The sequence below is a fragment of the Peromyscus leucopus genome, chromosome 8b (assembly GCF_004664715.2).
Source record: "Peromyscus leucopus breed LL Stock chromosome 8b, UCI_PerLeu_2.1, whole genome shotgun sequence".
Classification (NCBI taxonomy): domain Eukaryota; kingdom Metazoa; phylum Chordata; class Mammalia; order Rodentia; family Cricetidae; genus Peromyscus; species Peromyscus leucopus.
In genome coordinates, this window is record NC_051086.1 from 65,927,659 (window position 1) to 65,945,148 (window position 17,490).

General features: G+C 53.6%; 1 protein-coding gene across 1 annotated transcript in view; it reads left to right on the forward strand.

Moving 5' to 3' along the window:
- The window catches only part of Tmem132e (transmembrane protein 132E), a 56,017-nt gene extending 44,329 nt beyond the window's left edge, over positions 1-11,688 (forward strand). The window contains exons 3-9 of the mRNA XM_028866981.2: positions 617-763; positions 1,003-1,195; positions 1,914-2,057; positions 4,530-4,735; positions 6,641-6,929; positions 7,607-7,798; positions 8,480-11,688. Coding sequence (XP_028722814.1) covers positions 617-763; positions 1,003-1,195; positions 1,914-2,057; positions 4,530-4,735; positions 6,641-6,929; positions 7,607-7,798; positions 8,480-9,532 — 2,224 coding nt within the window. The 3' untranslated portion in view covers positions 9,533-11,688. The remainder of the gene's footprint in view (positions 1-616; positions 764-1,002; positions 1,196-1,913; positions 2,058-4,529; positions 4,736-6,640; positions 6,930-7,606; positions 7,799-8,479) is intronic.
- Positions 11,689-17,490: the final 5,802 nt, after the last annotated feature.

The following is a 17,490-nucleotide window of genomic DNA, read 5'->3' on the forward strand; positions in this document are numbered from 1 at the left end:
ACTCAGAGGAGACCTCCACCTCTTTGCTGTCTCAAGAGCTGTCACAGTGGAGATGCAGGGATGTTGTTCTTTCCTACCCCAGCAGAACTCAGGGCTGCTGTGTCTCGTGTCAATAAAAAGATGTGGTTCTTGGGCTGGGGGTGTAGCTCAGTGTTCACCTAGCATGCATGAAGCCTGGGTTTCACTCCCAGCATCCACAAACTGGGTGATATGTTGCACACCCATGACCATGCACACAGGGTCATCTGTGGCTACATAGAGAGTTGGAGGTCAGCCTGGGCTGTATAAGATCCTGTCGTAATAAAAGGCAGAGGGTGTGTTCTGTGGGCTTCTGCGGGTTCTAATGGGCCTCCTGAGAAGAACCTGAGGTGTGTAGACGTTGTGTTACTAATGTATGAAGAGACTGAGGATAGGCCAGAGCCAAGACAGAAGGGATGACAATGTCCAAAGCTTCAGCTTTAGAGACCTGATCACCCAAATGTTAAGTGTAGACCCCATGGTAATTCAGATCACTTGCTTCCCCTATCCCCAGCTCCAGCCTAGGGCTGGTGGCCAGGTGAACAAGCTTTGCATCAAAGCCTGACCCTCTGCCTCTTCTTCCTCACTTTTGTTCCAGGGTGAAGGCTAAGAAGGGAGTGACCCTCCTAGGCACCAAGTCTCGAAGTGGCCAGTGGCATGTGACCTCAGAGCTGCTGACTGGGGCAAAGCATTCCACAGCCACTGTGGATGTGGCCTGGGCCCAGGGCACACCCCTACCCCCCTGGTGAGTCCGCCCTCTGCAGATAAGGCGTCTGGGGGCTGGGTAGCTAGCCTCCATGAAGAAAGATGGACTTCCAGAGTGCTGGGGGGCAGTCCATTTCCAGGAATCAGGAGTGGGGTTCTGGAGTTGGGTTACTAAGGTGGACTGAGGAGAGTAGCTACTCATAAGAGGCGCATTCCTGCTAGGACTGCAGAGCCCTCCCCGTCAGCCTCTGTCTCCCCCGTTCCTGTTTTGCCTTGAAGGGAGGGTCAGGGACCCCTGGAGATCTTGCAGCTGGACTTTGAGATGGAGAACTTCACCAGCCAGTCCGTGAAGCGGAGAATCATGTGGCACATCGATTACCGAGGCCACAGTGCCGTGACTGACCTGGAGCGAGTTGTCACCGAACTGACGGTCATCCAGAGAGATGTGCAGGCCATCCTGCCCCTGGCCATGGTAAGCAGGCCTTGTCCGAGCACCCCACCCTGCTCCATGAGTTCACATGTGTGTAGTGGGACTGGGTGGGGCTGAGCATGTGTACATGTGGATGGCGTGGTGTGGGGAGCAGAGAAGGACCACTTCTGAGACAATGCCTGTGGACCTGGGCATGTGTCCACCCACAGGTAGCAAGCACAGCTCTGGCCCTGGCGAAATCACCATAGACGAATTCTCTGGAAAGGGGCTGCTTAGGGGTGCTCTTCTAGACAGTGGCTGTCCCCCTAAGTTTTTGGAAGCCATCAGAGAGGAGGCACTCATCCCATCTGAGACAAAGAGGGAAGCGTGCTCCAGAAGGACCCAGCTCCCATAGGAAAAGGAAGAATGAATATGGGCGGTTTGTTCAAAGGGGCAGTAGATGCAGCCAGCATAGTGGAATGGAGGGCTAGTGACCCACCCAGAGCACTGTGACTGGCCAGGAGAAGGTGCTGATGTCACTTGAGAGCTTTGGCTCAGGGGAGGAGATGTTCCTTGGAAGCAGGGAAGGACTTCAGTAGCCGATCATCTGAGGAGGAACCCGAGGCTGGGCAGAGACAGGCCCCTGCACACATGTGCCATTTCCCCAGAGGAAATGGATATCAAGGGAGTGGCAGCAGCCGGGAGCCAGGGCAGTGGGTGACGGACATATCCCTGGAGAGAAGCATGTGGCAGAGCTCCGACCACCCCTGTCTCCCTGCAGGACACAGAGATCATCAACACTGCCATCCTGACAGGCCGGACTGTGGCCATTCCCGTCAAGGTCATCGCCATTGAGGTGACTGGCCTCGTCCTGGATGTTTCTGCCCTGGTGGAGTGCCAGTCTGACAATGAGGACATCATCAAGGTGGGTCTTTGGGAGAGCTCCCAAGCTCTTCCAGGTCATCCTTGAAGAGGGCATGCGTCTGCCCTGCTGTGGACCAGCAGTGGCCCCTCCTCTCTGCCATTCTAAGCAGCACCCCAATGTCTGGAACAACTCAGTCCCACATGTGTGGATACCTCCATGCAGACTCATAGTCCCTCTGCTAGTCCAAAGGACCACTCCATCCAGACCTGAGGAGTGTCCTGGCAGACTCCTCAGGCAGGCCAAGAGGGAATGGGCAGTGTTAATATGTAACCCCAACCCAGCAAGTCACTGTTGAGCCCTGTCTAAGACAGACTCAAATACGGCAGAAGAATGGATAGATTTTCCCTGAGTCCTGGGCAGGAGGGGAACAGGGTGGAGACACTGGAGCTAGGTAGAGAAGGCAGCTTCAGGAATAGAGTATCCGACACGTCCCAGCACCTATAACTCCCTGTGACCCTCCCAGCTGTGACTCCCTCCCACCCCCAGATGCTCTCCAGAGACTAGCTCCGTCCATCTCCTCCTTAGCCCAGGACACAGACCATTCATCTGACTTGATGACCCACATGGCTAACCCCCACCCGGGATATTCCTGGCTTGTTCTTTCCCTGGCTTTCAAGAGGCAAGATGGGACAGGAGGCAGTGGAGAGGTGGAGATGTGATGCAGCCATGGTGCCCATGGGGTGGGCTAGCCTCTGGTAAGATGGAATCAAGTGACTGGACAGCTGGGCCTGTCTCCTGCTTCCCTGGCTACTCCACTTAGAAAAGTGAAGGCTGGATGTACCATCCTACCACCCACTTGCTGTCTGTACTCTGCCTCTGTTTTCCCTGGGTCTAGGAAGCCCAAGGAGACTTTGTCTACCACTGTCCCAGGCATCATGTCTTCCAGGGAGATGGAACAGAATTTAGCTCCCTCCCCGTTCCCTCTGTCCACTCCTGTGGCTGGGATAGGACCAGATTCAGCTGCTCCTGAGAGCCTTCGTGTAGTGCTTTCTCTGCCACGTTTCCCCGTCCTGTGATGGCTAACACACCAGCAGAAGTCAGAGGGCTCTAAATGAACTGCCATAAATCTCTGTGAAATACGGCTTTTTAAATGGAGGCTGCTAGCCTTCAAGTGGAACTTGCCAGCCTATGCCTTTCAGGGTGGGAGAGGCACATTCCTGTTTCCATCCACCTCACCTCTAAGGGGACACAAGGAGCCAACAGCCAAGGGTTTGGGGGTAGTCCAGGGGTCCATATATAAATGGATGAGACATTTCTTAGTTCTTCTATTGCTGTGCTAACATACCATGACCAAGGCGACTTATAGAAGAGTTTATTGGGAGATGTCCTAGTTTTTTATTGCCACGACAAAACACGATAACCATGGGGAACTTAAAAAGGAAAACATCTAATTTGGGACTAAGGTTGCAGAAGGTTAGTCCATGACCACCATGGTAGTAAGTATGGCAACAGGTAGGCCGGCGTGATACTGTAGCAGTAGCTGAAAGCTCACATATGATCCAAAGCAGGAGGCAGAGGGAGCACACTGGGAACGTTGTAGCCTTTTGACACCTCAAAGCTTGCCCCACTGACACACCTCCTCCAACAGGGCCACACCTCCTAATCTTTCCCAAACAGTGCCACCAACTGGGGACCAAGTTTTCAAATACATGAGCCTGTGAGGGCCATTCTCATTCAAACCACCACGAGGTATAATACAGCACCCCCATCACTACAGAGGCTTTGGGTGTGGCCAGCTAACTGGTCACATGGTTACTTCTTCTCCAAGACTCATGGAGGTGCCCCAAAGTGTGTTCTGGCAGAGAGTGTCCAGGTGTGTGTCTACATGGGATCCACTCTAGGGTGTGTCAGGTGTGTGCATGAACACCCAAAGCACACTCAAAGACACCTGCACCTACCCTAAAGCCTTGGCAGTGGCCCCCTGGGAAGGATTGAACACTGCTTCCAGCAACATATCCCCAGTAGGCATGTGGGTTCCACGAGGGAGCCTCTAGGCACAGTGTTGCCAGCCAGGTGGGCACACATTTGCATAAATAATACATATCAGTGGCCACCATCCACCCACCTGTGCTCAGGCTTCTCTGATCCCAAATTGTCCTCCCCCATTCCCTCTCCTCCATATCTGCCAGGAACAGCCCTCCATTTGAAATTAACTAGCTGCCCACTTACCTACCAAGTCACGCTACTGTGGCATGGAGGAGGCAGGGACCTGTTCCTTACTCCGGCTCCTCTGTCTCATCCTGCCCAGTCAAACAGTCCCTGCAGGGTGGAGAAGTCCATCTGGCAGACACCTAGTTCCAGAGCCCTAAGGATGCTGCAGTAGAGAGCAGCCCTGGGAAGCCCCTCTGCTAGCAGGCCTCTCCACTTCCTCTCCAGCAGGCTTGCTGGCCCTGCCATCAGACCCTGAACCGCCCAGCAGGAGGACCTGGAAGGCAAGCCATGCCCATGCTCTATGTTCCTGCCTTTCCCCAGGTATCCAGCAGCTGTGACTATGTGTTTGTGAGCGGGAAGGAGTCTCGAGGGTCCATGAACGCCAGAGTCACCTTCCGCTATGATGTCCTCAGTGCCCCCCTGGAAATGACAGTCTGGGTCCCCAAGCTACCTCTGCACATCGAGCTCTCAGATGCTCGCCTCAGCCAAGTGAAGGGATGGAGGGTACCTATCCTTCCCGACCGCAGGTACAGCCCCAGCACCTAGTGGAAACATGGGACAGTAGTCTGATCTGCAGGCGTGTAAGGTGTGGACACAGTCTGCGGGCAGTGATGCAAACAGCATGCTTGTATTGAGCAGCCACTGTATGCTAGACACTGGCAGGTATTTGAGATGGGGAAATAGTGTGACCAGCCAGGCTTTCAGTCCAGCGGGGTGAGGAAACATGCACACATCCAAGAGCATGGTGGGAAGCTCTGTGGGCAGGAAATGAAAGGGCATGAAAGAGGGAGTCCCTCTTTCTCCAGAAATAAAGCCAAGCTTTCCTGGAAAAGCAGGTTCTTGAGCTAAGTCTTAAAGGACAAGTGGACAGGGGTCAGCTGGGGACCCATAGGACCTGTGTCCCCTAGCCAGAGATACCCACACACATAGCAGCACACATATTCTATCCACTGGCCCCAGCTGGGCACCGAGGACAGATTCCTAGGTCCATAGGGACAGATTCACCACAGTACACAGGTATACACAAGCTCCCTGGCCAAGATGCAGGCTTCCGCACCTCAGTGCCCTTCTGTGGGCCATGTATGTATATACTTACCATGCTCCACTCACCCATTCAGAGCTGCCCCAGTGGAGCCCAGCAGGGCTTGATGGGAAGTCAGGGATATGGAGAGAAGCAAGGAGGGAAAGAAGAGTTGGGCTGCATTTAAAGCTGTGGTGATTCAAACGGCAAGGAACAGTAACAGAGCCCCTCCAGCCTGAATGTGCCTTTCCATTGCTGGGGCTTTTGTTAGTGTGCAGCCTCTGCTTCAGGGCTGGGCACAGCCTGGGACTTGCCAAACAGCTGCAGAGCAATGCTCATGCTGGTTTGAGTGCTGAGGGTGTAGGAAGCCCTTTGGACAGGTAGCATAGGTTAAATCCTGATTTTTGTCATTTACTAGTAGTGCAACCAACCATATGCTTATTCCACATCTCTGACTCATTTTTCTCATCTGTGAAATGGGCAATAGAATACTTGACTGGATGGCAGCGAGGACTAAATTCGTTAACACACGTAAAAGGAGGCCTTCATGTGAATGGATGTTTCAGTTGGCTAACTCTAATAAAGCACTAGCGAACTTATTCTCTAGTGCACACCCCCTGTCAGGGAGTCTCCTGATTTCAGCATCTTTTTCAAACAGTATAGGCCAAGGATTTCCTAAACCATTAAGACCAGGTTCCCTTTTGCTTACTGTTCTCGTGTTCTCTCGTTCTCTCGTTCTCTCTCTCTCTCTCTCTCTCTCTCTCTCTCTCTCTCTCTCTCTCTCTCTCTCTCCATTCTCTTGGTCTAAGCAACAGGAGGGGGCTGAGGGTGTAATTCATGCAATAGAATGCTTGCCTAGCATGCATGAAGCCCTGGGTTCAACCCCCTCCCCACCCAGTACCACATAAAACCAGGTGTGATAGCGAATACCTGTACCATCCTAGCAGTTGGGAAAGTAAAGGCAGAAGTATCAGGAAGTTCAAGGGAGAGCTTGCCTGAGCTGTGAGACCTTGCCTTTTGAAAAAGTCAAATAAATGAAAGCACCAAGAAGAAACTGGCTTTACCCCTACTCTTCACTCAGAGATCTCCTCAGCCGACCATCTGACTCCATCACTTATCACTCATGCTCCACACATGACCGTAGGACACGTCCGGTGAGCTTGTTACAGGGATCCCCTCTGGCTCCAGGTTAAGGCTCACGACAGTGTCATGTGCGTGCTCAGTGCTGAAGAAGAGGCCACCGTCACTGTTAGGATGGGATGCCAGCTCTTGGCAGCCATGGGTTGGGAAGGCGAAGGAAGGAACCTCTCCAGGTGCAGTGCAGTTACAGGGGGAGAGATGGTGTGTGAGCCAGAGAGAGCCAGGGTGGGGTGCTGTTAACCCCCCAAGTCCTGACATTGGCATTCCCCAGGTCAGCTCGGGAGAGCGAGGATGAGGAGGAAGAGGAAGAGGAACGGAGACAGAGTGCCAGCCGAGGCTGCACGCTGCAGTACCAGCACGCCACCCTGCAGGTCTTCACCCAGTTCCACACGACATCGTCTGAGGGCACCGACCAGGTGGTCACCATGCTAGGTCCAGACTGGCTGGTGGAGGTCACTGACCTGGTCAGTGACTTCATGCGGGTGGGTGACCCCCGAGTGGCCCACTTGGTGGACAGCAGCACACTGGCAGGACTGGAGCCAGGCACCACCCCCTTTAAGGTAAGAAAGGGCACTGTTCAGATACAAAGTGGTCGATCTGGGAACCTGGGTTACCCACAAGTAGAGAATTCGGGTGTACCCAGGACTTCACTTCTGAAAGCCACCCCAGTGACCCCCGAAGAAACACTTTCTTCCCTCTTACCTGAGGTTGCACCTTCCAAAATCAAGCTCTTTTCCACTTCTTGGGGAAGTTCTCAGCTAAGCCTCAGCAGCCTTCATAGCTCTCTGCGAGGAAAGTTGGACCAGGATCTGGGACTGCAGCTGTGGAAAGAAAATGGCTGCTGAGTCACAAGAAGGAACCTATGGGTGGTCTAAGAACTCAGCTCTGGTCTTCCTCTCCGACAGCGGGGTGACCGAGCAGAACTCAGCCATCTGTGAGCTAATTAATGACCACAGCCTACAAGCGTATTTTGTTGATAAAACGATTGATCCCGCAGCTGGACACCAGTTCCTGTGACCACTGCTCACTTCTCTCATCCGCCTCTACATTTCTGCCTGGCCCCCCGGGGGCCCCTGACTCTCCACTGTTCCTCCTTCCAGACCTGTGGGAGAACCAGGAGTCCTGTGCTCTCTGGCCCTTCTCCCCATCAGCGCTTGGGAGTTCTCCCTGGGTGGGGACCCTGAGCAAGGCAGCTGCTTCCCGGCCATCCCCACCACCACCTTTTGCTCTGTCATAGGTTGTGTCCCCCCTGACTGAGGCTGTGCTGGGGGAGACGCTGCTGACAGTGACAGAAGAGAAGGTCAGTGTCACACAGCTGCAGGCCCAGGTGGTGGCCAGCCTCGCCTTGTCCCTGCGACCCAGCCCTGGGAGCAGCCATACCATCCTGGCCACCACGGCTGTGCAGCCCACCCTCAGCTTTGTTAAGCAGGTAACTGACTCCCTGAACACCCCATCCCACCCCACCCCTGCAAACATGTCAGGTGTGGAATAGGACCCGGAGGCTCTGCCCCACTCGGGGCCATCAATCTTCAGATGAGGCCTTTCGATACCCAAGGAGCTCTGCGTCTTATCACCCCGTCCTTCACAGGGGTGGGCAGGGGTCCAGTGCCCCGTTGAGGGTCCTCTACTGGATTCTCAGAGGGCTCTCTCCTCAACCACCCTCCAAACTCATCTCTGGGTGGGTTTGTAGGATGTCAATACCTACGTAGTATAGGTATTGGCTATAGGACAGAGGTGGAAAGGTGATGGGTGGTGTCAGGCCATAGGGGTCCCTTGTCCCCTAATCTATGATCCAGATCCCTCTCTTTTCTCTGGGCTTCGTTAGCCAAGGGTCAGACATAGAGATCTGGGCTTACCTTGGTGACTGATGAGGTAAATCCAGCCAGGTCAAGAGAAGAAGGGGGATCTTCAGGGTGGTAGGTGAGACCCGGAAACCCTACCTTGTGTTTCCCGTCCCCACAGTGCAAGGGGCCTCACATGGTACTTCAGAAGTGGTCTTGAGTCCCACCTAGCACCTAGCATGGCGGGTGCTGAGCCAGGCAGAGCTGGTGGTACCTATCAGAGAAGACAGTAAGGCTGGCCCTGACTCCTGTCTCCTCTCCTCTTTCAGGAAGCCCTGCTGAGCCTGTGGCTCTCCTACAGTGATGGAACCACGGCACCACTCTCTTTATACAGTCCCCGGGACTACGGGCTTCTGGTGAGCAGCCTGGATGAGCGGGTGGCCACTGTGACCCAAGACAAGGCTTTCCCACTGGTGGTGGCCGAGGCAGAGGGGTCAGGAGATCTGCTCCGTGCGGAGCTCACCATCTCGGAGAGCTGCCAGAAAACCAAGCGCAAGAGTGTGCTGGCCACTACCTATGTGGGCCTGCGAGTACACTTTGGGCGGGATGACGAGGATCCCACGTATGACTACCCGGGGCCCAGCCAGCCTGGGCCTGGTGGGGGCGAGGACGAGGCCCGAGGAGCCGGTCCACCAGGCACTGCCGTCCCCGCCGGTGAGGTTCCCGGATTGGGCACTTCCGGCCCGGTGCCACCTACAGAGGACTTCTTACCACTGCCCACCGGCTTCCTGCAGATGCCCCGGGGGCTGACGGACCTGGAGATTGGTATGTACGCACTGCTGGGGGTCTTCTGCCTCGCCATCCTTGTCTTCCTCATCAACTGCATCGTGTTCGTGCTGCGATACCGGCACAAGCGCATCCCTCCTGAGGGCCAGACCAGCATGGACCACTCTCATCACTGGGTGTTCCTGGGCAATGGGCAGCCACTGCGGGTGCAAGGTGAGCTGTCGCCGCCCGCGGGGAGCGCGCTGGAAACCGTGCCTGCCTGCTGCCACGGTGATCACCACAGCAGTGGCAGTTCGCAGACCAGCGTCCAGAGCCAGGTGCACGGCCGTGGGGACGGCTCCTCCGGGGGCTCGGCCAGGGACCAGACGGAGGACCCTGCCAGCTCGCCCACCTCCAAGCGCAAGAGGGTCAAGTTCACGACCTTTACCACTCTGCCCTCGGAGGAGCTGGCCTATGACTCAGTGCCTGCTGGCGAAGAGGATGAGGAGGACGAAGAGGACCTGGGTTGGGGTTGTCCAGACGTGGCCGGAACCACGCGGCCCACTCCACCCCCGGACCTGCACAATTACATGCGCAGAATCAAAGACATTGCATAGTGGTGGCCTGGGGTGGCAGGATATCCCCACACATGCGATGGCCTCTGGCTGGGACTCAGCCTGGACACAGGGACTCGGGGCAGCTGAGTGGATTTTATAGTCCCTTCCACCGCAGCTTTGGTCTGACCAGTTGTGGCCAGATCCACCTTGATCTTCTGCCCCCTGCAGGCGGAAGGCTCCTTCCAAACCCAGCGTGAAGCAGGGAGACAGTTCTGCCCTGTTCACTCTTTCCAAACCTCATTCCATCTTAGACGTCCCCACCGCCCCCAAGATTGAGGCACCAAGGCCAAACTTGGGGCCAGGTGGGCCCACACTGTGCCCTGCCATGCCTCTCACATCCCCAGTGGTGCCCCCCTGTGCAGGGGACCCAAATGGGGTCTTGTGTCACAGGCTGCACAAAGACTTTTTCTTAAACCGATATTCAGGGATTTCTGTCCTGCAGGGTGGGAAGTGGTGGCTGCCTGCCTTGCCAAGGATCTTGCTGCAGACAAAACATTCGGGTGGGTATTGGGGGAACAGTTGTGATGTCTGCTGGTTCCTGGGTGTCTCCCAAGCCTGGAGCCGACTGCAGAGGGGTCCAGTGCAAAGTAGACACTTTCCCATGGCTTCCTCTGCCCTTTAGCCTACGAGAGGGCCCCAGTGAGAGGGGTTTTCGTATCTCTCTGGCCAAACCATACCCACACAGCAAGCGCAGTCGGTGATGTGCAGCCTGTCCCCACAGCAAGGTCAACACTACTGCGCCTTAGCCTGGGCTCTGCTCACTCCTGCTTCCCTCCACACCAAAGGGCAGGCAGCCACAGCCAGCGTCCCTGAGATGGAGGAGGCCACCTGGGAGTACTGCAAGGGCCCATTGGGTGGGTGAAGGCAGAGAAGAGCTGCTGTTGCTCTACGCCTTCCCCATCCCCCCAGCCTCACCTCTTGGGTTCTACCCACCACTGTGTCAGTTTTTCATAAATAAACGGAAGGCATCAGCCTAGCTCGGGGACAACAGCCCCCTTGCAAACAGACAGTGCACGGAGGCTGGCTGCATCTAGTCCTTTTTATGTTCGCCACAGAACAGCATGGGGCAACACTGGCTACCTAAGGCTGGTGACCTGCTCCTCCTTCCCTACATGAAGTGTCTCTTAAGATACTTGGGTACCATGGAGACACCCACATTATGTAACAAAAGATCCACTGCCCTGGAAAGGTAGCCTTCAAAAAAAATGGGTCTTCTCCAGGAGTCTTCAGTGATCAACCCAGGAAGAAAGAGCTGGCCCCGAGACTGGCTCAGGAGAGAGGTCTTGTGGGTAGAAGGGGACAGAAAGGAAAGATGTGTGACTTGATGTGCCCCGCCAGAACTTCCCAGTTTCCTTTGTCTAGGGGGTGGACCTAGTCTCTCCTTATATTCACTATGGCAGGAGTATAGCCTTTCTTACCTGGAGGTCAGATGGGAAAGCCTTGTTGACTATGGATCTCACTTGGAATGGGCAGAGCCCCTCTGGGCTTGGGAACATTGGCAGGGTCTCCTCAGGTCCTGAGAGACTACCCCATAGCATAGGCAGCAAGCCAGGCAGGGTCACTGAACTCAAAAGATGCTGCCAGGGTGGCTGGCTAGCCTGTACACATCTGGAGAGGGAAGGACCTGTGGCAGAGGACTGGGGATGCACTAACAGCCAGGACATTTTTCGACGCACCATAGAAAGCCAGCTGGCTTTCATGGCCACCTGTCCCACAACCCGGGCAGGGCTCTGTCTCGTGCCCACGGTAGTCAATTCACCTAGCAGATGTCACAGTGGAGAGAGTCTCAGTGAGTGGATTTTTACCAGGACCAGAGTCCAACTTCTGAGGAAGGTGCGATCTGAATGGGGAGACTGGAAACTGACGTTACTGGAAACTTGGTTACCATGTGTTTGACAACAGAGTCCATGGCAAGAGAGAGCCACCCCAAAAGCTGAGTAGAGAGAGTGGGGCTCAAGCTCAGGTCAGATTTCCTCTTCAGAACACAAACATTTGGTGTGTCAGTCTACCTTATCTAGCTCGTGGAGGACCCTGAGAGGAATGTGGAAGTCTCCATCACTTTTTTTTTTAACCCGTTGTGCCTAACGTTCTGCCTGGAGTTGGTAAGTGCTCAGCAAATGTTTGCTGACTAAATTAAAGTTCAAATGTCAATTCGGTGACAGTTCTTCATCCTGGGCTTGATTTTTTTCCATACTGGGGACTGAACTGGGGACTTTGCACATGTTAGGCAGTCGTCTACCACCAAGCCACCCACTCATCCTTTTGTCTTTGTTTTATTTTATTTTATTTTATTTATTATTTTGAGACAGGGTTCTCACTAAGTACTAAGTAGCCCAGAATGACCTTGAACTCGCTTTGTTGGCTGAGCAGGCCTTGAACTTGCAAACCTCCTACCTCAGCCTCCTAAGTGGCTGGTGTTATAGCCAGCATCAGCGTTAACAGACTGGGATTTCCTGGACCACCTTTTTGAGTGAGGTGTCCAAAGCATCCCCTCTGAGCCCCCAGGGGGAGAGTTGAGGGGGGCACAGAATTGTGGTGAAAATTGTGGGTGAAAAGTCACTAGTGTTAAACTTACTTATTACATTAATTTCCTCCTGTGTGCTGGACTCTGCCAGATGCCTGGGCTGCAGTGTGGACCAGTCCTCATGGATTCCACTGCCACCCAGGAGAGCCATAGAGTTTTGCTTTGGGTGGATAAAGGAAGAGAACATTCCCAGTAGGTATGGAGTCCCAGGCTGCTGCTCAACACTGCAGCCATGCCCCTGCCCCTGCTGGCCCTAAGTCATTGACAATAAGGAAACAAGCCTCTATGAAAGGGGTTTGGGGGGCAGAAGGAGTGTTGTGGGGTTCCATGGGTTAGGAAATCATGATCCCACATGAGGTTTAGATGTTTTCCTTTGCCTGGGTAGAGGAAGGATGGCAAGGAGACCAGACCATGAGACCATAGCTGCAGCAGACTGATACAGCCCGGAGTCGGGCAAGAAGAACAGAACCGGTGCACACAGCAGTGTGCGAAACAGGACCTGCCAACTGCTTCATCCCATGCAGAGACATTGGAGAGAAGAACGAGCAACTGCTTGGTTGTAGAGACCTCATTCCCCCAGCTCCCCAAGCTGAGGATGCTGCAGGAAGGCGCTGCCTTTGCTCGCACTCTTGCCAGCCAAGGCACTAGGGTCCACAGTGGAAGCAAAGCAGGCTGAAGCCACACAGCAGGCTTTGGAACTGAGGCCCCAGCTGTGCCTGCCATCCTGTCCTGTGATTTGTGACCCCTTCTCCTCATCCCTCACACTGCCCACATTGAAGAACTCAGAAGCAATCACTAGAAACCACTACACATGACCCTGGAGGAATCCGAGCCGGAGCACGCTTGTCAGGAATGAGGCGAGGACCTTAAGTTAACAGCCACTCCAGAACAACTTAGGCACTGAACTCCTCTTTTTTATAAAAAGCTGTCTTCAACCCGCAAAATGGATGGAGACGCCATGTACAGAATGGTTATTGACAGAGGGATGCTTGAAGAATATTGGGGAGCTGGGCTCAGGAATCGGCTCACTAGCAAAATGGGATGAGTGGGTGCCAGGCACTCTGCTCCCCTTTAGACACTGTTCTGGAGGCAAGGCGATTGGTCTGGGAACCAAATGGAGAAACTACTAAGCATAAAAAAAAAAAAATGAAGGCGTCAAACCTCCTAAAAGGGGACAAACTTCCCAAGGCAGGATGTTGGGGGCTCCTGCAGCTCAGCTCTGCATGTGCTGTGAGCTTCAGCTAATGTACCACCAGCTCTGGTCCCTCATTTCCCCACTTAATGAAAGCATAGGTATTTACCAGGCAATAGCCACTGGCCTTTCTGAAGTGGCCCATGGGTCTAACACTCAGATTTCTACCAAGAATGTTGGGGGAATAGAGACACCCCCCCCCCCGCATCCTAGGTGAGGACACAGACTTGGGAAGAGCAAGGCATTTGCTCAAGGTCTCCAGCTTAGATATGCTCTAGTGAGAGCTTTGCAACGCCTCCCCCGAAGGCAACTGATGGCATTGGCAGGCATAGTGGTTAAAGCTGGAGAGGATTGCAATGGAGAAGGTGGGGTGGGAAGGGAAAGATGGATAAGGACTCCCTGCTTGTTAGTGGGGTAAGGCTGCAGGACCTCACTTGAAGCATAAGTAGAAGACTAGTGTTGGAACCACTGTCTGAGGAGGGACACACTCCTTCTCCCCTGGGGCCCCGAGTCTCAGCTGGCTGTCATATCCAGCAACCACACAACCCTCAGAGCAGAATACCCCAGGGGCTTTCCTGAGCAGGTGCCCCATTTGGGGAGCTGGTGGCACAGCATAGATACCAGTGCAAGTAGCTGAGGGTGATCTGCACGTGTCCTTTCCCTGGGGCACTGGGCAAGAGAACCTGTGGGGATTGAAGTTGAAGGCACCCCCAAGGACCCCCATCCCTGCCACAGTGGTGCAGAGTGTTTATTAGACCTTGTCACATCTCCCATACGGTGCAAGTACAGAGGAAATGAGGATAAGAAATTGTCACTAACACTTCCTGAGGATTCACTACCTGCTCACTGCATTAGAGCTCTTGTTTCATTGACTTCCCAGCTGTCAGGTCAGCTAGGTACTGTTATAGCCATCTTAGAGATGGCCAAACTGAGGCCCGGAGAAATTACATCACTGGCCTCCTGGGTAGCAGCTGTGAGCTTGGTAATTTTGACAGAGGCCAGTGTCATACTGAAATCCTTGAGTGTGTTAGGAATCCTTACTTCACTGATGTCTGTGTACTCATGAGACTGGTGCTCCTCACATGTGCAGAGAGACAAGACCCTCCCCTAAAATCCCAGAGCCAGATGTCCCTGCCGTGCCTTTGATGGTCCTCGGGCTCCAAGGTTTGAAGCCTAGGTCCCACCCAGCCCTGCTTCCTTTTCCCCATCCCAAGGAAATGAATGGCCTCCTGCCTTCACAGAATCCAAAGAGGTGCATGGGGATGGTTGTGCGCACTCCACACCCAGGGCAAAGGAAGAGAGCAAATACAGAAGCAGGCAGTTGATACAGAAGGGCAGCCTGAAGCAGAGGAGACCGCATTGGGGGTCCACAGATAGCTAAAATGCCACTCGAGAGACGTGAGGAGGAGGTTGTGGCCCCATCTCTTCTTGGCTCACAGCCTGGAGGAGGAACCAATGGAAGGAGGTGCTGGAGGAGGACCCATTAGGAGACTTGAAGTGGGTCAGGGGCCTGGCTTAATTATCCTGGGCATCCCAGTCTCTGGCCCACCTCTGAGAGACAGGATGTCCTCTGAGGGGCCTCCTGGTTGGCATCACCATTCTACTTAAAAAAAAAAGTTCTCAATGGGCTTCCTAAGGATTAGCTGGGGCATGGGCTCTGGGGCTATTTCCATAGGAAGGACCTGCCAGATTGGAGACAGAACAGAGAAAGAAGAGTGAGCCAGTCCTGGGAGCTTTCCACTCCTCAGTTAGAGGAGCCAGATAGCTCATCATCTACTTTGAAAGTTGACCGACTCCATGTGACAAATCTCACCCATCAAAGGTAACCTAGAAGGTAAAAGACGAAGAGACGGAGCATCTTTACTCTTTGTCTCTGCTTCTCCTGTATATTCACCATCCCCACCCTCTTGCTGGGCACAGACTCCACTCTCCAGGAGACCGAGATGGGGAGGAGATGCCATTCATCAGAGCTGACAGGAATCTGGAATGCCATTTCCCCCCATCTGCCCTCTGCCCACACAGACACACACTTGCACACTAGTGAAACTGTATCTTCCCCATACCCTCCAGGTTCATGTCCAGATTGCCCTCTGTGGAGCTGGCTATGGAGTGGGTATGGAGGCTTTGGCTAGTCCACTGTGCAGGGATTGCCTCCCAGGGGCTGAAGAGAGAACATACCAGCAATGTAGCTCCTTCAGAACATCTCCAGCAATGCATGATCCTAAGCAAACTCTACTTTGAAGCCACCGGTTTAGGTGATTAAACTGAAACCTTTGATAGAAGCCCCAGGCGTGGGCTGCTGGTCAACAGAGCACAGGTGCAGACAGAGCAACCTCCAAAGTTGCAGATACACACGCAGGTGCCTGCTCCTTGTGCATCCACAAGTGCACATACTCCTCACACGCACAAGCACACACATTCCATTTACACACAGTGCGCACACTTCTCATGCGCCCTTGTGATGCTGTGTGACTTTCCCTGGGGAGGTGTGAACAAGAGTCTACTCACCCCGAACGGGGTACCAGCGACAGACATGCCCAGCTCGGTGGGCATACTTACATAAACATGGGTGGCTCAAAGGCAACTATATCACTGAAAAGCCCACCTCAGTGTGGGTGACGACCCTCAAAAGCTCCATCCCCAGAGCTTCCCTTGCAGCCCAGCAGGCAGAAGAGTCTCTTCTTGCTTATACCAGTTACTGCTTCTATCACCTTGAGGGTGAGCCTTGAGGATCTCGTAATCCTCGGAGTTTCCAGAATCTTCTAAGTCGCCTGAGATTATTCTCTCTTTCTTTGAGGAGATAATGTTTTAATATTTCAGAAATTACTGTGTGACGTGTATGCATCCCTCACATGTGCATACAAGCCTCTTGCAAACTCCTATACAGGCTCCACTCATGTGCACAACTTATATATTCCAGCACACTCTTCATGTGTACCCTGCACACTTTTTTAAACTTTCTTTTCATTTAATCTTTCTGTCTTTCACATCATGCATCTCGATCCCATTCATTTCCTGTCCATGTGTATCTGCCCTCTGCTCTTGCAGCCCCCCCCCAATAAAATTTAAGAGAAAAAAGAAAAGGGTAGGAATCTTGTCGTGAAAGCTGTAGTGTGCCATAGTGAGTCACACAGTAAAGCCTTTTGTCCATGTATCTTTACTTGCAAGTGTTCATTGCAAAGAGTCATTGGTCTGGTTTTAAGGCCTCCAGTTTCTGCTATACTATCAATGTTGGGCCCTCACTGGGACTCCTCTTGGTTATCCTGATGTTGTCCTGTGTTGTGGAGATCCTGAAGCTTTGGGTCTGCAAGACTGGTCCCTTCACCTGTTCACAGATGGGGTGGGGCAACCCATAACCCTGGTTCTGGGTAATTGCAGGGTTGGTCAGCCTACCAGCTCTCCCCAGTCCTCACTACCTGGGTGAGCTCTCCTGCATTGCCTTGGAGAGTTCGTCCTTTGTAAGGGTGAGCAAGGTGGTGGTGGGAGGCAGTTCTGCTTTCTTGTCCTCAGGGTCACATCTCCCACACCTACACCTTTAGGACCAGCTCTACTGTGTTGCCCAGGCATGGCGTAGGGGCCAGTCTCCCAAGTGCTGCAGCAGATGAGGGGCAGGGCTAGATTGCCCTGTCTTATGACCTCAGGGCCAGTTCTTCTACCTGCTTCAGGCATTGATGGGCAGGGGAGGGTGGCATCTCACTCCCTTCCATGCCATCACATGACAGGTGAGTAATGGGGACATCTTTTCCATGCTCACAACTTCAGAGCTGGCTCACCCACACCTCCGCCAACAGGATTGCCTCTATTGATGCACACACTTCTTAATTGCACATGTGCATGGAAGCAGCTGGAGCCTCACAACACTCATGCAGTACTAGGAGACAGCAGTCATTTCTCCCCTTTATCAGGGCTGAGCTGAAGTTGAGAAGGTACAGGTCACAGAATGGCCACTAGAGCTGTAAGTACAAGCCTGGGCCTAATGGAGGAGGTGGAGTAGAATCAGGTAGCATTTGAAGCTCCAGTGCCCCCCAGTATCTCCCCACAGGTTCCTCTGTGGACAGGGGCTGCAGCCCATCTGCATAAATAACCTTCAGGGGCCCCAGTGTGTGCTGAGCTGGTGGAAGCAGCCCATACTTACAGCAGTAAATAAAAGCTCTCCCAGCATTCAGAAGACTGCCATTCACATGCAAGCCATCACTGAGTTAATTACAAAGATTCTTATCTGTTCATTAAAGAGACTAGAGG